General features: G+C 41.3%; 1 pseudogene and 1 gene segment (V, D, J or C); both read left to right on the top strand.

Annotated features, from left to right (window-relative positions):
• LOC146643129 (Ig kappa-b4 chain C region-like) overlaps window positions 1–5,031 on the top strand; it is a 55,686-nt gene extending 50,655 nt beyond the window's left edge. The window contains 1 exon segment of the C gene segment in view: window positions 4,166–5,031. Coding sequence covers window positions 4,237–4,491 — 255 coding nt within the window.
• The window catches only part of LOC146643128 (Ig kappa-b4 chain C region pseudogene), a 63,645-nt pseudogene extending 42,373 nt beyond the window's left edge, over window positions 1–21,272 (top strand).
• The last annotated feature ends 3,682 nt before the right edge of the window (window positions 21,273–24,954 follow it).

Genomic DNA, 24,954 nt, shown 5'->3' with positions numbered 1-24,954 from the left:
TGTGTGTGTGTGTGTGTGTGTGTGTGTGTGTGTGTGTGTGTGTGTGTGTGTGTGTGTCCTCAGTGAACTGTATCAGTCTCTGCAGTATCTTCCAGCTGCAGCAGTCAATTCAGTTTCTGTTCAGTCTGACTGAGGGAGGTTTTTGTACGACTGTTTTTCACTGTGTGAACGAATACTGACTGTTAACATTGAATTCACCCAGACAGTAATAAACTGCTGCATCTTCAGCCTGGACTCCACTGATGGTCAGAGTGAAGTCAGTGTTTGATCCACTGCTTGTGAAACGGTCTGGAATCCCTGAGACTTTGCGATTTCCATAGCTAGTGAGCAGTTTAGGACGTTCTCCATCTCTGTGTTGGTACCAGAATTGATCTTCTCCATCATCTACCCTTTGACTCGTTTTGCAGTTGATGCTCACAGATCCTCCCACAGCAGAGCTCACTGCTCCAGGCTGAGTCACTGTGATCTGTCCTCTGGACTCTGAGGATACAGAGACAAAAACATAAAGCAGCTTCATGGTTTTGTGGGCTTCATTTCAGAGGGACAGATGTTGATAGAGGAGAGGAGTTTGATTCTCTGGACTTTACCTGTGAAGCAGCAGCAGAGGAGAGTCCAGATGAGGACGCAGATCAAAGTCATGTTTTTGATGAGGAGGATTTCTGTGGCTTCTGTTGTGATGAAGGACAGCTGTCAGTCATCCAGTGTTCAACTCTCAGGACTATAAACTCTCCCAGAGCACTGGAGCATGGTGCTGCTGATGCAAAGTGCCTCTCTATGGAAATCATCTGACTGACACAATGAAATCCTTCGTGCTTTTTCTGTCTGAATTAATGATGTCTTTTCTGTTTTTGCTTAGTTTCCTATTAATTGATATTAAAAATTACTCAAAATTTAATTTGCAGTTTATGGTTTACAGTTACAGTTAATGTGTAACCTGCCCCTTACCCTGGGACAGCTGGGTAAAGCTCCAGCCTCTCCAGAATCCTGTCAGATAAGATCACAGATTGAAATAGAAAGTGTGACATCATCAATATTTTTTATAACTTTCATTTGATGCTTTTTTTTTATATATAAATTTGTTGGCCCAACAGCTAATTTAGGAAATTATATAGGTGACTCATAACTGAATGATCAGTTATTCAGTGTTTAACAGAACGGCTTATTCATTTATTAATGTCAATAGTAAATGATCAACTGTAATGAATATTATCCGTAGTGTCCATCTTAACACAAGGTCACTCTTCTGAAAAGAAAAACAAATCATCATCAAGAGAACTAAAACCATGAATAACAATAATCAAGAAATATAAATTAAACACAGAACACTTGGTCACAGACCAATGAAAGCTATTTTGATTGAAAACATATATTATGTTGTTTAATTTATAATGACGCAGAGTTGGTAAAAGAGGAAGAATTTATAGATTATCTGGGATGAAGAATAGTTGAGTTCTTTAAAATAAATAACACAAAAACATCTGCCTTCATTGAATGAAAGCATTGAATTAATAAAAATATTTATATTTTTATTGAGATTCATAAAAAGCTTTATTACTTAAAGAAGTACAACAAATCAGACTGCTTATGTAATGGAGTTATTTCTAGGAAAACGTCTGTCAGAAGATTGATCCACAGAGGGAAAAGTAGCCATATGCTATGAGATGATGAATTAATGACGTTTGAAGCAAATGCTTAAATTTACAACACGTGTTCTTTGGTCAGAGTGGCAACCCAGGTAACTGTTGGTATGACAATATATATTATAATGAGGTTGTTATTACACATTATGTTGAAAACAGCAAAGCTCTTGGAGAATTTCACCAGCCATTTGTACAGTACTGCACTTAAAACAACACAGAAGAGCTACTGATTGAAGGTGTTAACTACAATTTCAAATGGAAACAGAGGATAGCTGGATTCTGAAATAAACACTGGATGCTGGGAAATGGTGCAAAGTAATTGAATGACTGTCTACTACAAACCATTTCATGGGGAAACAAGATTATCTTTGTAACTCATCTTGGAATAATGAGGAAACAAAGTATTTTGAGTTCAAGAGGTGAGCTTGCATGTATCAGCATGAGGTCCAGGAAATCATCAATCAGCTGACAAACTAAATCAAACATAGAGAAAAAAAACTTTATTACTGTCAAGTTACACTCAAGAACTGGAAGACTGGATTAGACTTTGCCAGTAAAACATTTAAAAGGTCAAAAACAGTTAAAAGATGAACTTTTTTCAGCATGACTGGAAGAGAAAATTAAAAGGAGAAAAACTGATCTGATGCAAATCACAACATCTGTCAAAGATGGTGGAGACAAAGTTATGGCACTGATGGTTTTGGCTGTAAGTGTAGCTGGGCCACTGGTATTTACTGATAATGTTACTGCTGATAGAGGTAGCATGTCACAATCTGGGAGGCAGATCATCTGGAGGAGGATTTGGACCCAAACGCAAGCACGGACGACAGCGTAGCTGTGAGCAAGTTTATTAACAATGAAAGGCATTTTCCAGTGACATTTGTTCACACCATACCCGTTCCTGTTATGTGCTTCACTTACGTTAAATAAAACTCACTCCCTGAATCTGAGTCTGCGTTTGGGTCCTTCCAATAAAACCTGCAGCTGTGACAGGGAGCTTTTGTAGTGATGTATCTTAACAACTATAAAATGTAAATTCTCAAATTATAATTTTGGAACTTTATTTTATTGTGTTTATTTTATTTTAAAATTATACTATTAATATGTTATAAAGCTATGATAAAAACAATTCATATGGTTGAGTTTGTTTGTTTCAGAGTCAGAGAGCCGTGTCTCAGAGGTTTTTGTACGGCGCCTCAATGAGTTTGTATCACTGTGGTGGACTTTTGGTGGAGGAACCAGACTGGATGTTGGAAGTAAGTCGAACTTAAACCTCATTTATTGTATCAGATTTCTTTCTTGTGGTTATCTTGACTTTTCTGTTCAGTGTGCCAGAAAACAAAAATCATTAAAATAGTTTTTAGATCAATTTTCATGAAGACACAAAGTTAGCTTCAGAATAAATGTTAAAATCAATATTAACAAATAATATAAAACATCAGAGTGGACTTGAGGATTATTGAGATATATATATGTCTGGTTAACTCTTGAGAGCTTTTGGTTTTAATTTAGTCTGTTAGAGTCAGAGAGCCGTGTCTCTCTACAGTCAGAGGTTTTTGTGCAGCGGCTCAGTGAGTTTGTATCACTGTGGTGGACTTTTGGTGGAGGAACCAGACTGCAAGTTGGAAGTAAGATTATAATGTTTTTAAAGAAACTACATCGATGTTTAAATGTTAGCTTTATAACAATGAAGTATTCATGTAGAGGTAATATTATAACCATTGTACACTGGAGGCTGACTCCATCAGCTTTAATTAGATTTTATGTCGACATTTCTGACATAAAGACGATGCATTGTGTAAATAATATAAACTGTCATCAGCCTGTGATTATTTTCTAGTTTGAAATCACAGTCACTGTTTCTAAGATGAATTAAATGTAACTGTCCTCAAGTTAAACAGAGTGAAGATAAAGATTTCTGGTCTTTTACTTAGTCAGTAAAAATGTAGAATTTGCTTAGAAATCATAAAAGCACTACAATAAATGACTGAAATTCACATGAGGTAAGTAGAAAACTTGTGTATTATACAGAACGGAGGTTTTTGAAGCTTAACATCTTGTATAATTGTTGCCATATCTGCTTATTTTATTTCCAGAAGTTAAAGATGGGCATTTGACAGTGTGCAGCACGTCTGGTGTTTCTGTTGTAGCAGATATCATTTCAAATGTCATTAAAATCATGTAAGCAGTAAAAAAAATTAATCCACATCATTCAAGTAGTGCTATTAAGTTTCTTATCTCCAACAAGTGATGTGTTATAAATAACTGATGGATTTGAAGCTAAAATAGTTTTTGTAAATGTTTCCACATCTGCTTCTTTTATTTCCAGTGTAGTTTGAACATATTTCAGCTCAAACTGTGTGATGATTCTCTCTGTGCTGATATGCATGAGAGGTTTCTGAAAGGGAAGTGAAACAATGTGTGAGTGAATGACTGGTGGAGCAGAAAAAACACCTGACAGAAACTTCTTAACGGAGAAATTCAAATTGTGGTTCCTGTCCTCTAAGCTGATTGGTGTTTCCTAGGTGATACCCACCCAGCCCTGAAGGTGCTGGGTCCCTCCAGTGAGGAGCTGAAACAGGGGAAGGCCACGCTCATGTGTGTGGCCAACAAGGGCTTCCCCTCAGACTGGAGTCTGTCCTGGAAGGTGGATGGCAGTGGCAGCATCAGCTGGGAGGAGAGCAGGAGCCCCGTGGTGCAGGAGAACGACGGCCTCTACAGCTGGAGCAGCACCCTGAGGCTCCCTGCAGACCACTGGATGAAGGTGGGCTCTGTGACCTGTGAGGCCACCCAGGGCTCCCACACTCTAGTCTCAGAGCCACTGATGAGAGACCAGTGTCCCCAGTCCTGAACTATATGTGACTTTTATGCTGGTCTTACTTTCACACTGCATTCTGTAGCTTTTTTTTTTTTCCAATTTCTTCTCTCATTTTTCATTGCTTTGTTTAAAGTTGAAAGTTTGTTTAAAGTTTTAAAGAATAAAAAAAATCGACATTAAATAAGAATTGAGTGTTTGTCTTACTTTTGTGGTGATGTCAATATTAAACTCTAAATAATGATTTCCAGGATTCTTATTGGAAACCAGTGTGCTATGTGTAGAAAGTCAATATGAGTCAGTAGAATTAAGTCACTTTGAATACATGAAGTAAAGCGAAGTTTATGTTGAAGAATAAGTGCGAAGGGGAATTGATAAGAACTTAGATTATGATTTTATTACTGAGAATATTGAGCGACACCGCCGTTATTCATGCAAAGTCATTGCATGCTGTTTAATGAATGTTTCAGCATGTTGTAGCTTGTTATATAAAGCAATTTGAGTTCTCAGGTGGAGTAGAAAAGCACAATATAAGAATGAGTCAAATGATCAGTGTTGAGGTATCTTAAAGTATTCTATTATGCAAAGTACTTTTTTAAAGTAATGCAGTACATTATTTTGGTGTTTTTCTGTAAAATTACCTGAAACACACCATCTCATAACTATCATTTAACAATAAGAACTTATAGGCTACAGTCCCTCACGCCAATATAAATCCCTATCCTATCCATTCACTTAGCTTAACATCACCCTGGATTCTTGATTAGTTTAGCATTAGCATGCTGTCTGTGCAGAAGCTTGCAAGCAATCAAACTTGTGTTACCGGCATAATGTTTAGTTACTTTGTGCTTTAATAAGTACCTCTTAATATATGCTGCAGTGTTACAGTTAAATAATGGAACTTATTAGATTATTCTGTTATTATATGTTACCTTATATATGTAATCAAAGTAGTTGAATTAGAATACTGCTGTAGATCACATTATACCCTTTAATATAGAGTGTGTGAGCTGTATGTAGTTTAGTTCTCATTATACTTTTGAGTTAAAAGAACATAATCATTTTGTAGTTCATTAGATAAGTGTGCATCATTCTGTATCCTTGATCGGCTGTGAATGTCTTATACTGTTTTCTTGACATGCTTTACTGCTGAATCATCAAAAGAAGGTTGTAAGCAGGAGACTTGGTGTCTAGGGAGATAGACAACATTCCATACCCCCACCTTTGCAGAGAACAGAAGGAGCAAGGAGCCGAGGTCATAACTTAGGCGCTGTAACAGAGAAAAAATGTGATGTTTTGGCTTTTACGACTAGCTGGGGGCCACTAGAGACTATAAAAAGCTGAGCAACCCGTCACCATTTTGAGACATGTGCCTGACCCTCTGGTAGCATCTCTCCCGTCCGGACGTTGTAATGCTCTGACTGTTGAATTGTATGGAAATAAATGATTGTTGATTGAGCATTTATACACCGAGTATTGTCCTTCCTTCAGCCCAAAGATTCAAAGAATTGGGAGAATTCAACAACTTGGTGCCGTGACCCGGATCTTTGGTGTGCTGAGGAGGTGCAGATTTGACCTTTGGTGAGATCGTGAGGCGAGGTGAACAGAGGACCGGTCCAAAAATAAAAAGGTAAGCACAGCCTGTTGTATTATAAATACCAAATGTGCATATTGGGCTTTCCAAATTAATCTGTTCACTGAGTCACATGTATTTTCACAATAAATTTGTCGGTGTCTGGTTTTTGGCGCAAGATACTAACAACATAAGTTGAGGCTGAATTCCAGTGTGTTAAATAAACTGCTTCTACCGAGAAACTAATAAGACACTACGTTGAGCTAGTTGCAGTAAACTGCTTCTACCGAGAAACTAATAAGATACTACGTTGAGCTAGTTGCAGTAAACTGCTTCTACCGAGAAACTAATAAGATACTACGTTGAGCTAGTTGCAGCCACTTTACCTTCCACATTTAATTTTGTCTAATACTGGCTTCTGTAGCAATAATACGTTAGAATTTCTTCGGAAGACGCAGCCATTAGTTCAGTACATTGAAGTCGAGGTTTGAAGTTTGTTTATGGTGTCGGTTACGTCCTGGCTCTTGCCGGCCATGAAATAGAAGTTGATTTAAGGAAAAGCAGATGCTGGCTTCACGGTGCGGTTAAACACTGGCAACGCGAGAGCGAAACACGTCCGTAGGTTTGGTTTATGATACGGCCGTGTTCCGGTGATGCGGCCGTGAAGTGCAGTAGTGGTTGGTGCTAATTTTAGTACATTAAACAGAGGCTTGATGGTGGTTTGTGGCGTCAGTCGAGTTTTTTTTGTAAGGGCTGCGGTCATAAAACAAAGTAAAATTTTACTTGCCAAGAAGTACATAGAGCAAAACCTGGTTTATGATGTCGGGTATAACTTCGGGGATGCAAGCATCACTTTTATGATGCGACTTTGCCCCGTTGTGGCGGTCATAAGCGCAGAGAAAGGGGTATTTCGGTCTATGGTGCAGTGTGCTTTAAGAAGATCTAATAGTTGAGCTCAGAGGTTTCTGTGTAAAATTCCCGCTGAGGAAAAGTGTTGTGTGTGAGTGTGAAAGCGCGCTCTGGGTGAGAGAGTGTGTGTGAAGCTGCGAGGCGCGCTCTGGGTGCTGTCTTGTGGGTAAAGCGCGCACTGAGTGAGAGTGTGAGTGAGGCGCGCTCTGAGTGTGTTTTCTGTGTGGAGTGTGAAGCGTGAACACAGTGACAGTGACGGTTGATGTGTTTGATTAGGAGGACATTAGAGCAAATACACATTTTAGGATCAAAGGTTGATGCCTAGTGTACCTGTGGAACATTTGCCCTAGGAGTGGCGACCCTCCTGTCTGTGGACGCGTGGCCAGGACCGGCGGCGTCCGGGTGCCGAGGTGGTGACTTGGGGAGGTGAGGGCCCCCGCATAGCTACGGAAATAACACTGGAACGGCCGTGTAATCACGGGTTCACATTTATTCCGGACTAGAACAAGACACATTTTGCGAACAAACGTTGAGTCTAGATTAGTAAAGAAATATAAAAAGGTTAAATTCCTCGTTTCAGTGGTTGAAATTGTTGTGTGCCTGTCCCCTGACGAGTGTGAAATTAGAATAAAGAGGGAATTTGGAGCCACATAGAGATAGACGGGCATAATTGGGTGTATTACTCTGTGGTGTAATAAAAATAAAAAGGAGAGATAGTAAGAGGTGTGCAGTGGAGAATTATGGAGGAGTAGAGAGAGGAATGTGTTGGGAGACTGGCGTACAGTTTACGCTGTCAAGGTAGGCGGGTTGCCTGCTTATCGGTTTAAAAGTGATGAAAATGAAATTAAATAAATCTCTTAGTGTGTTAATACAGGAAGCTGCGGACCTGGACCAACTGCCCCCACAAGCACAGCGGCCGAAGCAAAATTATAGGTAATGGGAACCACACCCAGCACGAATCAGCAGCTGTGAAAAAGACAGCAGCGAGGAGAGAATTAGAGGAGAAATTAAGAGAAGTTTTAACACATAAAATTGGGGCCAACGGACTTGTGGAGGTTGGGAAGGCGTCCGGAGCATCACAACAAAAAGGTGAAACAAAAACACACACAAGCAGAGAAATCTGAGAGAAAGGCTCCTTTTAAGGTAACGCCTAGTTTGAGAAAAGATAAAATTAACCTGCTTTTATACAAATGCACATACACGCAATGAAGAAACAGCTTACACTCATGAACACGTGAAGATTTTCCAGCAAGGTTAAAGAAAAATTAACATACTTAAATGATGAAGTCTATACATTACTGACAAAGAAACCCTCTGGGTTGCAGGACAACAATTTAACTAAAAAAAAAAAAGGAACACTGGTCTAACCAACCAGGCAAGACACAACAAATTTAGTGGTTAAAAGATTCAAATTGTGACATGTTTTCTGTTGATTGATTAATAAAAGTGATTACTGAATGAAAGAAAGTTCCTTTTTTGGGCTTTTAAACATGATCTTAAGAATTTTAACATATACCGGTGTTGTCCTGTCAACTTGGTGGGTTAGGAGTTGATTATATCGGGAGACAAAAAACAAAAAAAGGGGGAGAGAAGGCTGACACAGGGCCTGGCCCCGTTGTCTCCCCTCTGAATAACACAGCCAACACAACATCATTTTCCTGTTCGTTTGTTTTTGTTTTTTGTTTGTTTTTGTTTTGTTTTTGTTTTTTCTATACATATTTAATTACAGGCTGCTTTGCCGGCCCTGAAAGCCGAGGCTGACTGGACTCCTGCTCTCCCCCATACGTGACACTGACCAAATGCTGCAACAGCTGGACCCACAACAACGACCTGAGAATGTTAACAGACCTGCAGGAATGTGATCTCATGCAGCCGAGACGGAGAGCACTAAACCTAAGGCCCGTTTCACTACACGGGGGAAAATTCCCAGACTGCGTCAGCTGACAGAGCTGTGACGAGACGCCCGCCAAGCCCGAATGAAAAGTAAGGCCGAGCGAAAGAATGCTGACCTTGATAACTTTGCATTCACACTGTGCAGGACAGTGATGGACCAACACGGATGATCGGGTGGCGAAAAAGGGCGTGACCGAGACAAGAGGAGTAACTGAGGACAGAAGGCACCTCAGAATGGACAAAAACACAGAAGAAGATGCAGGTTTCACCTGCGGTGAACATCGACACTGGAGAAAGGACTGCCCCAATTGGGGTCAGAACCAGGACGGACTGAATTTTGAGCAGCAGCAGCAGCAGCAATGGTCGCAAACAAACTGAAAAGGAGGGGGGCAGGACCCCAGGGCATGCTTCAGGCCGTGGTTTACCCAGAACACCAGAACAGGAAAGTGATGAACACACACACACACACACACACACACACACACACACACACACACACACACACACACGTCTCCAAACACACAGATTCAGAATGAAGTGAAATACACACATGAACACGTGTACTCGTTGAGTGAGTGAGAAATGACACACACACACACACACACACACACTCACACACACACACACACACGGGAATGTTGATTCACTGAGAAGTGATGCACACACATACACATGCACACGCTTGTGCAATGAAGAGTGATCCACACGCACACACACATACACGCTGATGCAATGAAGAATGCTTTGCTTATGCTGATATGCAAAATGCTGCACACAAACATCCCAATGCATAATTTTTATGAGGAGCCATTGATTACCATTAAATACTTAGAATGTGTTATATGTCACCCAGAGGGCATTTGTGTAGATTTTAGGAATAAGGTCTAAAAAAGTTTGGTTATGAAAACAATGTCTGTGCGTGATGTCTGTTTATGGCTCAAGGCCTTGACTGAATTCTTTGCTGTGCTTCACACAGCCCTGATGAGGAACAGTGGCACAGAGTGAAAATGATGAATTAATAGTGTAAGTTTAGGTCGGAGTACGGCATTTTCTGTGATTGAGATTTAATTTAAGGAGGAACAAAAGGTGTTACGGCACCTGAGCTTCTCATTCCCACACAATATTGTCCCGGCAGGAAGCAAAATGTTCCTGTGAATTTCTGGTTGATTGTTTGGTTTTGTTTAGCGCTAGCTTGATTTTATCAGTGAGCTTTGGCTTGTGTTCTTTCTCGTAAGCGAGAGAGGGATAGTTTTATGCTTGGACATGTCTGCAACGGGCCCTAGTTTGTGTTATTTTAGTAGTATTTTGTTGGTTATGTCTGTTTTCGTTTTTGTTACAGTGCACTGGAGAAAAAACATCTGAGAGGTGTGATCCACCGGTGGTGATATGTTGATATGTTGTGAGTTCATGATTTAACAATCAGCTCTTTAAACAAGGCCTGAAAGATTGAAATTTAAAGCGCTATAAAATATTATTACTGTAAACAGTTGCAAAGTGTGCTTCTCCATGATTGTAATTGGCTTGGGAGAAATTCACTTATAGGGAACACTGATCTAAAAGGATTGCACCGAGTCAATCCGGCCCAAAAAACAACAAGGAATTGTTTTCCTTTAAAATGATGACGTCATCTTGCTGGTGATGGATGCTCGAATAGGTTGCGCGTGAGACTCCATTATCAGCAACATCTGGTATGAATGTGTATGGAGGTATGCATGTGAATGGACTGTGATGGACTGAAGACTAAAAGCTTTGACTGACTTGATACTGAGACAATGACTGCACCCACTTTAGGATTAGTAAATGCCAATAAACAATTCATAAACAATTCACCCAGCCGACAAGAGAAGGGTGGATGCTTCGCTTTGTTTTGTTTTGTTTTTTCAGGAGCAGGAGGATAAGAGAGACTGGAGGAGGAGACTCTAGCTTCACATAAGTATGAACTGCAGACTTAACACTGTGGTTGCTGATTTTGAGTTACCGATGTTTGCATTAAGAAAACTGTGCTATATTAGCTGTGTTTTGAGTAAGGTATCATGTTATATTATTGGGAATGCCAAATGCTACAGTGGAGAAGACTTTTGATATCACTCATGACTGGAATATGTTACTATTAACCACAGCAGGCCACTGTAAAAAAGTCAATTAAATTTTATAGAGGAAAATCGCCAAAATTGAACAATACCTATGAATGACTGGCCACATTCAGAATAGAGATATGCAATAATAAACATTGGTCCACGTGATTTAGGTTCTCACTTGAAATAGTAAGTTATTAAATGTAGAATATAATCGACAGGGACATTTGATAGGATGTGGTACTGAAAAAGAACAAGAGCAAAGTAGATAAAGAAAATATTGTGTTTAGTTTGGATAAATTCAAATTAAAATGTACCATTACACTCAGAGGATCAATATGAAATAAAACATATGCAAAATTTGTAGGAAGTACATGACTGATAACTGTTCTGTCCTGAGCGTTTGTTTCCAGAGCACCCACTTGACCACACCAACAGTTTCTCGCCACCGAGGAGGGGTACTTGCAAAAAGAATAAAATAAAAATCTGAGTTTAACAAAACATTTTAAATGTAAATATCAAGCTTACCTTTCTTTTTCCATGAAATGTGCTTGTGGGCACGCCAGCCATTTTGAAAAGGTGGGCAAAACAATTGGCAAGGCCACACCCCCACACATGTGATATAATTTTAAAGGTACTGTTGCCCTCTCTAAGAAACATCAGGAATTAGAGGAGTGGCAAGTAGAGTATGCGAGCTACAAGCAAAAACTAAAATGTGTACTACAGTGTGCAAAAATGAAATACTGGGTCATCAGGGGGACATGAGGGACATTTATAAAACTAAAAGTCCCACTAATTTTAAAGTGCACTTGAAAAGCCCACACAAGAAGGTTAACCTAGCTTACCTAGAAGACCTCATCAGGGGGAGCACACTCCCCCTCCTTGAAGAGCTCACCCACTCAACCCGCATCCCCAGAAAACAGCTAACCCCAGATAAGGCAGCGTGATGTATCCCGAGACAACAGGACTGGGACATCTAAATAAAGGTGTGAAACAATCGCCTTCAAAAGGTTATCAATTCACTTGAACCAAAATTAGGACCACACGGTGCGGCAAGAGTTAATAGTTATTAGTCTCAACACCCAAGGATAACCAGAAGAGCATGACTGATATGATGGAACTGGGATTTTGTTACACTTAATTTTTGCAAAACACAAATAAAACTAAATTGAAACTAAGGATGTTCAGAAAATAAAAACTACACTAAACTAGCAAAGAATTGGTAAAAACTGATTAAAACTGATGAAAATTGAAAATCTGAAGTCGAAGCTAAATAAAAATAAAAACTGATGAAAATTGCAAAACTATTACAACCCTGGTGCAGAGATTGGCAAATCTGACCAGGAAACGTTATAAAATGGATTGTCAGGATAGTTAGCGTTAAAGCCACTTTTGACAGTCCATACTAGGATGGCATTGGACATCTTCGGGGCAGAAAAGGGTTGGTGTGACCAAGGTGTGGTTTGGCTTGTTGTATGTACATTTCAAAATGTTACAGCTCTGGATGGACCAGTTACCAGGGCATGGAAGGATGACAGACTTTATTACATGAGGAGAAGGGACATTTTCGGGATCGAAGATCCTCAGGGATGACAAGGCTGGAGCAACGGTACTCGAGAGAAGAATTTCTGATACTTTCTGAGATATGATGTCACCAACCTTCTCTTTTAATTGTCTAGCTCCAATGAATTGACACATGGGAGTGTGTCAAAAAGGGGGAGTTGAGTCCGAACATCAAACAATGGTGTTATGAACATTTTATGACTTTATTTGTGTGTTTAATAATTTAGCTATGGTAAAACTTAAGCTTATAATGTGTTAGACTTAGAAAGGGTTCACTAATTTTTGATTTCTTTTACACACACATAGATTATGATTAGAATAGGTCCTGAACATAATATTTTAAACCAAATTTGAATCATTAGAACAACAATGGATAACAATATTAGATTATCAAGGCTAGGGAGAGAGGTGTTTTGGTTTTCTGTCTCTTGCAGAGAAAGGAACAGACACCAGACGGGGACCCGGAGATGTGAGGACCCTTCACAGCAGAGACAGATGTAGGGACTGCCGAGACAGCAACTGGGGTCAAGTGTCATGACGTTTGGGCTCCTGGAGAAGATGGATCCCACAAACACAGCAATAACCATGAAGGGGTTGGCGAAAACCAGGAACACCAGACCAACGAGGTTCGAGAGGCTCTTGGCAAAAAGGGGGACACGCCGGTGAACCCAAAACACACAGATCCTTGTTTGAAATCGGGGCAGAATAATCCCCAGAACTGTGCAATGACTAAAGGGTGGTCTAACCCCGGAGGTCGAAGAAAGAAGCTGAGAATCACCCAAACTGGAAGACACTGGTAGCTGCAGCAATAAAAATAAAGGTTAAAAGCTCCTTAGACAGAGGTTCTAGTCTAAGTACATTTGAAAGGTATAAGGGGGCATTAAAATGGGAGTGGAAAACTGGAGCACCAAAATAAAGTTGTGGGAGAACTGGGGAGTGATGGGAGAGTCATCTGTAACTGCTGTTATGGTTGTAAATCTAACTTTGCTTGCATCTGAACTGCGTGAACACAGAGGTCATCCCACATATGGTCCACCCGTTAAAGGGGGACAGAGGGCCTCAGGATCAAGAAAACCTGGACCTTGCGACCCTGGAGTGCATGTTGTAAGTGATCTCTTTCAGAGATCAAAAGGGGGAATTATTAGATTATTCTGTTATTAAAGATTCAAAGAATTGGGAGAATTCAACAAACTATTGGTTCAAAACAATAGTGAGTAAACAGTGATCATGACTTACTTATATATATAGTAGGTGACTTATATATATGTATAGATTCTATATATTGTGCTATTTCTTACTTTTTGTGTTGTCTGCTTTTGTTACTGTTTGTACTGCAGCACTGTAACCAACATAACTGGTGCAGGAAACAGACTGGAATTTGAAATTACGTTTACACTGATTGTAAAAATTAAATATGCATAAGGGTGAATGTTAACATCACAAAGATGTTGTATTCATATAGTAATATGAATATTCCCAGTGGAAACTTACTAAACCAGGTTTGCATAAATTTTTAATTTTATATTAATATTTCTGTCAAACTGAAATGAAAACAAGGTGATGTGTAAATATTATAAACTGTAATCATCTGTAATCATCAACTGTAAAATCAACTGTAATCATAACATAAACTGTCTGTCACGTTTAACTTGTTTCTCCCTTCTTGCTGAAAGCATCACAATAAATATTTGCATTACTGCACTCTTCATGTAATAAATGGACTGATAGTGAACTTTGGTATGTACTGTGGTAGTTTTCACATTGTATATTAATTGTGCTATTTTGCCAGGTGTAATATAGATAGGTATTTGTAACATAATGTCAAAGACAAAGTTATCAGACTAGTATTGAACAGCAAAAAAGAAAAAAATCTACAAACCTGAGAAAATTGGACTTAAAGTTTCTATTGGAAGTATTTATATAAGTTATGCAGACAATTGTGACTCACTGATTTTGGTGATTTATTGTGTTTTTCTCTTTCTTTAAGAAATGTTTTCATAATGAGCAATATTCAGGAATTGGTTCACATGTATTTGAGCCGCTATGAATCAGAGGTCAAAGGTCAAAATTTGATTGACTGAGATACAGATAGACTTCCAATAACAACAATAACATTTTCACTCTATCACTGTGTGTGTGTGTGTGTGTGTGTGTGTGTGTGTGTGTGTGTGTGTGTGTGTGTGTGTGTGTGTTTGTGTGTGTGTGTGTCCTCAGTGAACTGTATCAGTCTCTGCAGTATCTTCCAGCTGCAGCAGTCACTTCAGTTTCTGTTCAGTCTGACTGAGGGAGGTTTTTGTACGACTGTTTTTCACTGTGTGAACACATACTGACTGTTGATATAGTGAGCACTCTGACAGTAATAAACTGCTGCATCTTCAGCCTGGACTCCACTGATGGTCAGAGTGAAGTCAGAGTTTGATCCACTGCCTGTAAAACGAGCTGGAATCCCTGATACTCGAGTGCTAGCATAGTAAATGAGACGTTTGGGAGATTCCCCATCTTTTTGTTGGTACCAAGCTAAATAGTTGTTGTTATAAACATTCTGACTGGTCCTACACTTGATGCTCACAGTTCCTCCCACAGCAGAGCTCACTGCTCCAGGCTGAGTCACTGTATATTGTCCTCTGGACTCTGAGGACACAGAGACAAAAACATAAAGCAGCTTCATGGTTTTGTGGGCTTCATTTCAGATGTTTCATCTTTCACTTTGTTATTTTCCTGGTGTTTCATTTGTTCAAATATGATGCTAAAGTTCAAAAAACAAATCCCAGAATTGTTTTCAGTTAAGCTAAGCAGTGCCTTCATGTTCTAATTATCTTTAACATTACAGGGCTCTAGAATAACTTTTTGCCTTGGTTGCACTGGTGCGCCACTTTTTCAACCGCATCGCTTAACACCGCGGTTTTACATGTGCCCTTTTTTGGGGGGAAATTGCTGTCCATACAGACAATATTGATTTGTAAATGATTAACTAACAATCTTGTTCTTGTGCTTAAAGTGCTTTGGCACTCTTTGGCCATAAGAATGCAGAGATGGCACCGGGTGTTATGGCACGCCGTCTTTCTCTCGGTTCTGCAATGTTTGTATGTTGTGTTCTTAGTGGTGTCCCTGCTAGCTTGGAAAACCCACTCCCTGTTGGTGTATGAGCGACAGACGCTTTTTAACATCCGTGACTCACTGCTGATGCTCCACAGTGTTAGCGAGCGATCTGGAGGAATCCCGCCGCCTCTGGCATCGGTGCCGGAGGAGCAGCTTCGCCGTAATCGCTGCTCTGCGCTTCCACAGGCCCTGCTGGTTTAGAAACTTATTCCCTTGGCAGGTAGCTCCATGCCCTCCTGGGTTTTAATTGCACCTTAGAACACATATGCATCAACACTACAATGAGTGGGTGGAGGGAGGTTTGGAGTCTTCTCCCACCCCCATTCTCTGCGGCCTGCTGGAGCGGGAGGGCTAGTAGGAGGAGTTGGCCGTCCGACTGCGGTCTGGGGTGTGGGGCCTCCCTGCTGCTGCGGAGTCGGGGTGGTCTGCCTCTCCCCACCGCAGGGAAAAGGGTAACACCACCTGGGTCTGGGTGCAATTCCCCCCTCCTGGGGCAAGGGTACCTAGACCCGGTTTGTAGAGTACGCTTGGGGAGTGTGATCGTGTGTACAGCGTCTCTTTATGTCTGTCTCCACGTTGGTTGAGTGTGGAGTAAGTGCATATGAGAGCATGAGGGTGGGAATGGATGTTTGTGTCTGTGTGTGCCTGTATGTCTGTGTCTATATGTCAGGTTGGGTATCAGACGCCACCTCTCTGGGGACACCTCAGGCCCTCCAAGGTTTGGAGGCCTATCTCCACCCACCACCACTTCCCCTGCCGGTGGCGGACTCCCTCAGGTGTCGGTGTGTTGGTGGTTCTTTGTGTCTGGGGGTGGGCGTCCGGGTACACACTCCTTGGCGGCCGCTTGTCGGGGCCTGGGGCCTTGGGCTCGCTCGGGCCCCTTTGGAGGTGGGGTGCCCCCAGCCTCTCGGCCTGGGGCTCGGTCACTCAGGCACAGCTGGGGGCCGGTGGAGCTCACGGGCGCGTCACTGCAACTCCCCCTGACTTCTGCTCCGCGGCTGCTGGGCGAGCCCTCATCTGGGACTCTCCTCAGCTCTTACTGGAACAGTGGCGCGGCTGCCCCTCTGTTGGTCTTCCATGGTCTCTTGTGTTCTGGGGGCCTCTGGATGTCTGGAGTTTTGATCTCCTCCATACCCGCTTCACACCCTGGAGGACGGGGCTGTGGCCCCCCCACACTCCCTAGCAGATCATTACATGGAGAAACCTTTGGAATGCAAGCATGCTGATCCACACAGGTATGCACACATGGGTATTCACAGACGCGGACTAAAGCTTTCTTGGCTGCTGCCTCAAAGCACACTGTGCGCTGTCTATCTTGCGTGCTGCACAATATCGTTTATTATTTAGTAAATATTGATATCTATGACTAGCTAGTTTATTGTGATGGTGCTTTGTTTTCTCTATTATTATGTTGCTCTTTGTTGTTTGCTGTCTCCTCTGTTTGTTTTTTTTTGTTTGTTTTTTTTTTTTTCTCCATACAGGTGACCCAGGAGTTCTTTTTTTTTTTCTCTCTCTTCCCCCCCCTTCTCACCGTCTCTTCTCCCCTTTGGTTTTCTTTCTTTCTCTCCCCCTCTTTCTCTCATTCATTCCCCCTGTCCTATTTATTAAAAAAAAAAATAAAAAAAAAAAAAAAAAAAAAAGAAACTTATTCCCGTTAACGACAAGGAAGCAAGATGAACAGCAATTTTACTTGCTAGCAAGGGAGGCTGGTTGGAACCAGGCTCTTGGAGCTAAACGCTCCTCACCTGTCTGCTAGCCAGCATCAAATAAACAGACTTCCTTGCAGCTTTTTATTCTGAGAACACAAACACCACTCGTTGTAAAACCCCCCTATGGTCACAAAAGGTTAAAACACTGCGTGTGTGTGTGTGTGTGTGTGTGTGTGTGTGTGTGTGTGTGTGTGTGTCCTCAGTGAACTGTATCAGTCTCTGCAGTATCTTCCAGCTGCAGCACTCATTTTCTGTTCAGTCTGACTGAGGGAGGTTTTTGTACGACTGTTTTTCACTGTGTCAACACAGCTTGACTGTTCAGCCAGTGAAAACTCTGACAGTAATAAACTGCTGCATCTTCAGCCTGGACTCCACTGATGGTCAGAGTGAAGTCAGAGTTTGATCCACTGCCTGTAAAACGAGCTGGAATCCCTGATTCTCGACTGCTAGCAGAGTGAATGAGCAGTTTAGGAACTCCTCCATCTTTCTGTTGGTACCAGGCTAAATAGTGGTGGCGGCTGGATACGGTGGAATAATAATGAACATTCTGACTGGTCCGACACTTGATGCTCACAGATGCTCCCACAGCAGAGCTCACTGCTCCAGGCTGAGTCACTGTGATCTGTCCTCTGGACTCTGAGGACACAGAGACAAAAACATAAAGCAGCTTCATGGTTTTGTGGGCTTCATTTCAGAGGGACAGATGTTGATAGAGGAGAGGAGTTTGATTCTCTGGACTTTACCTGTGAAGCAGCAGCAGAGGAGAGTCCAGATGAGGACGCAGATCAAAGTCATGTTTTTGATGAGGAGGATTTCTGTGGCTTCTGTTGTGATGAAGGACAGCTGTCAGTCATCCAGTGTTCAACTCTCAGGACTATAAACTCTCCCAGAGCACTGGAGCATGATGCTGCTGATGCAAAGTGCCTCTCTATGGAAATCATCTGACTGACTCCAGCAGAGACTTGGATCAGTGTGATGTGTCTAAAAAGAGTTGTCATGGCATATTTGGCATGTGACTCACATGAACCCTTCATGATTTATAGACAGATGAGAAAGTTTGTCAAAATTTACTCGTGCAGTGAGGAGATGTGAAGGCTTTTCTCCTGCAGGGGCATTTTGCTGAAATGATTCAAGACCACTTGTCATTGTCCTGGCTCATTCGACCAAGCGGTTTGCGTTTCCTGTGTTTTTGTCATTTTTTTGTATTATGTTCAGTCTACTTGTTTATGTTAAGGATCATTCTTTAATGCCTGCATTGTTCTGTTTAGATTTGGTTATTAGATTTCCCCTTGTGTCGTTGCCCTTTGTGTCTCCCTCTGTGTGTCTGTGTTTATATTGTGGTGTGAGTTCTTGTGCCTTGTTTCTCCTCCGTGTGTTTCATTCCATCATGTTTATCTATGTTTCCCAGCCCGTCGTGTCTGCTCTCTCCCTCGTGTTCCCTCACTCCCTTTCGTCTGCCTCTTCTCCGCTCCCGCATCATGTTTCCTGTTTTATTGTGAAGGTCTTGTGTTTCCATGGTCGTTTTGTCTCGTTGTGGTTATTCGTGTTAGCTGGGTTCCTCGTGTGTTCTCGTTATCCCTCTGTGTATTTAGGTCAGCGTCTCCCTCAGTCCTGTGTTGCGTCCTCCCTCATGGCTGTGTTTCCCTGTGTGCCTCTTTGTGTTTGTAGTTTATACTTCCCCCAGTCTAGTTTTGTTTTGTATTTCCATTCAGCAAATAAAGATGGTTTTTGATTTTACGTCCTGTTTCTGGGAGTCTGCATTTGAGTCTTTTCCTGCCTGCCTGCTCAGCCGTTTCATGACACCACTTGTTCTTTGACATAAATCATATAAAGTGTCCTTCAAGTCCTTCAGACTTTAAGACAGTTGAACATCTGTGGGTGAATTTGGATCGATGTGTTAGAGTTAAAAGAGTCCAAATTTGGTAAATATAGCTTGAGAGAAACAACGACACATGGCATATTAGACTCTGTCATTATTTATTCACCAAAGACTAATGAACTCACGACTCTTCAGTTTAATTTGAAACACAGCATGGAATAATTTACTTGATAGAAATGTGAAATATTCGACCCATAACAGAGACATTTTATGTTTCCGCGGGCACTCCACTGTGTGCGACTCAGGCAGCTTACCAGTTGTTGTTGTTGTTTGCCAGTTTTTCTTGTGGATGAGTGTTGTGTTATGTCAGGCGGTTTACTGATAATCAGCTTATTTGTGGTCTTTTATCTCCTTTTGCTTTGAACACACTCAAGTCACGACTGACATGTAACATGTTCAAGTGGCTTTATTGTCATTTCAGCCATATACAGTGGTGCAGTACACAGTGAAATGAGACAGCGTTCCTCCAAGACCCTGGTGCTACATATAACAGTAAATCAACATAGGACTATAATAAAGTGCAAGTATACAAGAACTACAAAAACAGAACAGAGTGATACAGACACAAGACAGTGCAACAGAAAAGTGCACAGTTTTCTACAAATTATGCAATTATGATGCCATTATTATTTCACACTAAAATCTTTTTGAGCATTTTCTTTCAATGAAACTTAAATTTTTAAAACTTTTTTTTAGAAATTTTTCTTCAAAAACAGTTCATAGATGGCACATTTTTGTTTCTATGTTTTAACCTTTTGCCAAAGTATCTGCAAATAATTTGTCATCCATTTCATTTCGCCTTTGATGAAGATTTAAAATTACTATACTGCCATATGGTTACCATTTAACCATACTCTAAAACAGGGGTGGGCAATTCCAGGCCTCGGGTGCCGGTGTCCTGCGGGTTTAAGATCTCACCTTGGGTCAACACACCTGAATCACATAATTAGTTCGTTACCAGGCCTCTGGAGAACTTCAGGACATGTTGAGGAGCTAATTTAGCCATTTAAATCAGCTGTGTTGGTTCAAGGACACATCTAAAACCTGCAGGGACACCGGCCCTCGAGGCCTGGAGTTGCCCACCCCTGCTCTAAAAGCATGCTGACCACGTTGGGCTCAGTTTATGAGATTTAATTTGTAATTAAGTTATTTTTCCCAAATATACCAAAAATAAGTTGGTTTGTTTTTTTCCATTTTTACATACAAAATTGTTTAATTTTTGAGTTTTGATAAAATTCTGACAAATTTATTTTTCTGATTATTTTAATTGTAATTGTAGAACTAAGAAATAGTTCACAGATTACAGACGAGACCATCAGAAGTCAAAGAAACACTTTAATATTTTTATCTTTGGTACTGAAATTCGTCAGTTGCCATGGTTCAGCAGTGAAGCCTTTCAGTTACCATGGTTACCAAGCTCAGAGAGGGAAGTGAAACATCTGGAGATCAGTTTCACCCAAACTCCCAGTTTCTCTAACATCTCTCTCTCTCTCTCTGCAGTGGGTCGAGTCCCCCCCCTCCCTGACCGTGCTGGCGCCCTCTAGTGAGGAGCTGCAGCAGGGGAAGGCTACAGTCATGTGTGTGGCCAACAAGGGCTTCCCCTCAGACTGGAGGCTGTCCTGGAAGGTGGATGGCAGTGGCAGCATCAGCTGGGAGGAGAGCAGGAGCCCCGGGGCGCTGCAGAATGACGGCCACTACAGCTGGAGCAGCACCCTGAGGCTCCCTGCAGACCAGTGGGAGAAGGTGGGCTCTGTGACCTGTGAGGCCACCCAGGGCTCCCACACTCCACTCTCAGAGACTCTGATGACAGACCAGTGTTCCCAGTCCTGAGCTGACTCACTGGGACTCTGATACTGGCTTTAGTCTGCAGCTTCTCTCAGTCTGCTCCCTCTGTGTCTGTATTGCTTTGATAGTTTTCATGTTTTCATGCTTGTGGCACTGTTGATGGTTTTAATACTTCAAATAAAAACTGAGGTCTTCAAATAGTGGTTTTCATGTGTTTCCATTCAGCTGCTCTTCTGTCTGATAATCATCCTTCAGGTTCAGCAGTGATGCTTCCATACACTGAAAATCTCTGCTTCAGTAACTTTGACTGAGAGAATCACATGTGCTGTATCACATCAGAGTGTAAATGTAAAAAAATGAAAACAACTAAAAAAAAGAAAAAGCAATAAGTTAAAAATAGAATCACAGCCAACAGCTGCTCCCTGTTATAAATAGTTTTAAGGTCTTTTGCAGCTGCATTATTTTCCATCATGTGGGATTTTGTGATGATCTTTGCTGTTGGGTGTAGAAGAAGTAGAAAACATGGTGACAGATTATTGTAACCTGCATGTGACCCATGATGAGACCCGTCCTGGTTTTCTTCAAAGTCAGAATTGATAAAATAACCCAAAGAAAAACTAAACTTTCTTTCTCAACATAGGAGACACTAAAAATGTCTCTTTCAGAACATCAGTGCAGGTTAAAAAGTGTAAATGTCAGAATCATTTATGTCACAAAGATGAAGTTAAAGACTTGATGAACTAAACTTTAAATCTTCAGATCAAATCATGTGAAATATTTCTGTGACCAAGAATGTAGCTGAGCAATCTACATACATACATATATCAGTACTGCAGTTTACTAAAATATTCTCATTTAATAACTACTTCCCAGTTTGAATATTTACAGGAGAGTTTCTTCATCACAGATCTGACTCACAGTATCAACTGTTTTGTGTTTCACATGTTCTTCTGTGCGAGCTCGTCAGGATGGACACAAGTCTGATGTTTTGAGTCAAACCCACATAAACATTACTGTGTGTGTGTGTGTGTGTGTGTGTGTGTGTGTGTGTGTGTGTGTGTGTGTGTGTGTGTGTGTGTGTGTGTGTGTGTGTGTCCTCAGTGAACTGTATCAGTCTCTGCAGTATCTTCCAGCTGCAGCAGTCACTTCAGTTTCTGTTCAGTCTGACTGAGGGAGGTTTTTGTACGACTGTTTTTCACTGTGTGAACACATCTTGACTGTTGATGTAGTGATAACTCTGACAGTAATAAACTGCTGCATCTTCAGCCTGGACTCCACTGATGGTCAGAGTGAAGTCAGAGTTTGATCCACTGCCTGTAAAACGAGCTGGAATCCCTGAATCTCGAGTGGTAGCATAGTAAATGAGACGTTTGGGGGGGTTTCCATCTGCCTGTTGGTACCAGGCCAAATGGTTGTTGCTATAAACATTCTGACTGGTCGTACACTTGATGCTCACAGATCCTCCCACAGCAGAGCTCACTGCTCCAGGCTGAGTCACTGTGATCTGTCCTCTGGACTCTGAGGACACAGAGACAAAAACATAAAGCAGCTTCATGGTTTTGTGGGCTTCATTTCAGAGGGACAGATGTTGATAGAGGAGAGGAGTTTGATTCTCTGGACTTTACCTGTGAAGCAGCAGCAGAGGAGAGTCCAGATGAGGACGCAGATCAAAGTCATGTTTTTGATGAGGAGGATTTCTGTGGCTTCTGTTGTGATGAAGGACAGCTGTCAGTCATCCAGTGTTCAACTCTCAGGACTATAAACTCTCCCAGAGCACTGGAGCATGGTGCTGCTGATGCAAAGTGCCTCTCTATGGAAATCATCTGACTCTAACAGGGACTTGCTTCAATCAGCTCGCATGTTAAAGAATGGTTTTTACAATTAAATCCTCTGTCTGGACTCTTGGGGTACCTCTCGACTCTGCATACATTTAGGATTCTAATGCAAACCTCCAGTTTTCTGTCTTGTTATTCATTTCTATTCATTTATTTCTTCATTGTAATTCATTGCACACTTTTGTAAGCATTATGAGCAAGCACCAGCTTGTCTTGAAAGGTGCTACATAAATAAAATTTCACTTACTTTTGTCATGTTGTTGAATGATGGATCAGCTAGTTTGTCACAATACTCCACGTGTAACATGTTATATAGATAGCTTTGAAATGAGTAAGCAATATAGAAAAATTACAATGAAGGTTGTGTAATTTTACTAAAGAATGCTTCACATCAGCTGCCAGAATTACACAGGGAACACATTGACACCCCCCCCCCAAAAAAAAAAAAAAAAAAAAATGTAGCGATAGCTCAGTAGGTAGAGTGCTCGCCCCCTAATTTTAAGTTCAGGGATTCAAATCCACAGAATGGCTGCCTTGAGGTACCCCTGAGCAAGATACCGTCTCTACTCACTACTCCTGGGTGCTGGATTGGCAGCTGCTCACTGCTTCACAATGTTAATGGGTTATGTGCACAGGACTAATTTCCTACGGGACTGATAAAGTGTGCAAAAGAAATCATTTGTTGAGTTTGTTTTGTCTCAGAGTCAGAGAGCCGTGTCTCTCTCAGAGAGAGTTTGTATCACTGTGGTAGACTTTTGGTGGAGGAACCAGACTGCAAGTTGGAAGTATGTTTTTACCCTTTAAAATGATAAAAATAATATGTTATATTTGCTTCAGTTGTTGGCTGTTGGGTGAGATAAAAAAGCATCAAAACTTTATTTTGTTGTTTTTCCTGATATCACAGGGAGGCTGACAGAAATTTATGTCTAAATTTGTGTTTGAAATTTTTACCTACTTGCTGTTGATAAACCAGTTCCTTCAATGTTTTTTCTTTATATGATCTTCACAGTAAGTTGTTGTTAAGAAATATACTCTAAAACACTTCTTCAGTAAAGACTCAGAGAAGAGAAACACACAGAACTTCTTGCTAGCAAGGGCAGCCTCCAGCACTGAGGCTCACGCTGAGAAACTGCCCCAGTCTTTATTTATACTTCAGTGGGTGCTTGTGTGTGTGTGTGTGTGTGTGTGTGTGTGTGTGTGTGTGTGTGTGTGTGTGTGTGTGTGTGTGTGTGTGTGTGTGTGTGTGTGTGGTCCTGCTGATCAAAGGGTCATATAACAGCACAAAAGGAACATCCTTGGTCAGGAAGAGGGTAGTCTCCCCCTCACCCTAGATGGTTCACCCTAGATAACACAGTGAAGAAGTCTAACAGTTCATCTTAACAAAAGGCACTTAGACTAAAACAGACATAGCTACTGTAGCCAGGTGGAAGTTCGATATTATGGGACACTGGATGGCACTGTTTCTTTTGGGGTACCCCTGAGAGCGCAAGGGATCATGGGGATCTACAGAGACATTCACGGGAGTGCTAGCTTGCATTGGTGTTATGTGGGTGTGCAATTGCCTTTTTTCGCTGCCTGATATGTTTTAAATGCAAAGTGTGCAACAGTTAAGGCACCAGGAGTTGCTGCAACCAACTTCGCCGTTCATCTCAGAGGGATCTATATTCCGTTTTCTGCTGAATTAATGCACTGTATGTATTTGAGTCCACACTTGTATTATACTATCTCTGTGGGTAAGAGGGAAATGTACCTTGTTAACTGTTTAAGCTTGGCTCTGTATCTTAGCAGGAGAAGCCACTACAGTTATTTTTGCACTGCTAAGTTTGTTTTATTTATGTATGGGTTTATATCAGACACAAAATGACACTAGACGTCCTTGAGTTCCAGATGCTGATAAAGTTGGGGAAATAACCTGCAGTAGCAGTGGGTTACCAGTGCACAAAGCTGTTACTGGATAAGAACTGTCTGTAACAATTTTATTTCTTTATTTTTACAACCTTTTTATTTTCTTCTGAGCGCTTACTTTATCATACAGATTAAAAGAACCCCAAAGATAATCTGTGTTCTGGGCTGGTTAATTTAGCCAGGCTACACTACGTTAAAACAATAAAACAATAAAACAAGGTACGACCTCTCCCCATGCTCCCAGGATGTGGGGGTGGACGCTGAAACACCTTGA

This window comes from Rhamphochromis longiceps, linkage group LG22 (genome assembly GCF_057381845.1).
Source record: "Rhamphochromis longiceps isolate RC_006_pf linkage group LG22, R_longiceps_female_GT1.1, whole genome shotgun sequence".
In the NCBI taxonomy this organism is placed as follows: Eukaryota; Metazoa; Chordata; class Actinopteri; order Cichliformes; family Cichlidae; genus Rhamphochromis; species Rhamphochromis longiceps.
This window is presented reverse-complemented; position numbering and strand designations above follow the sequence as displayed.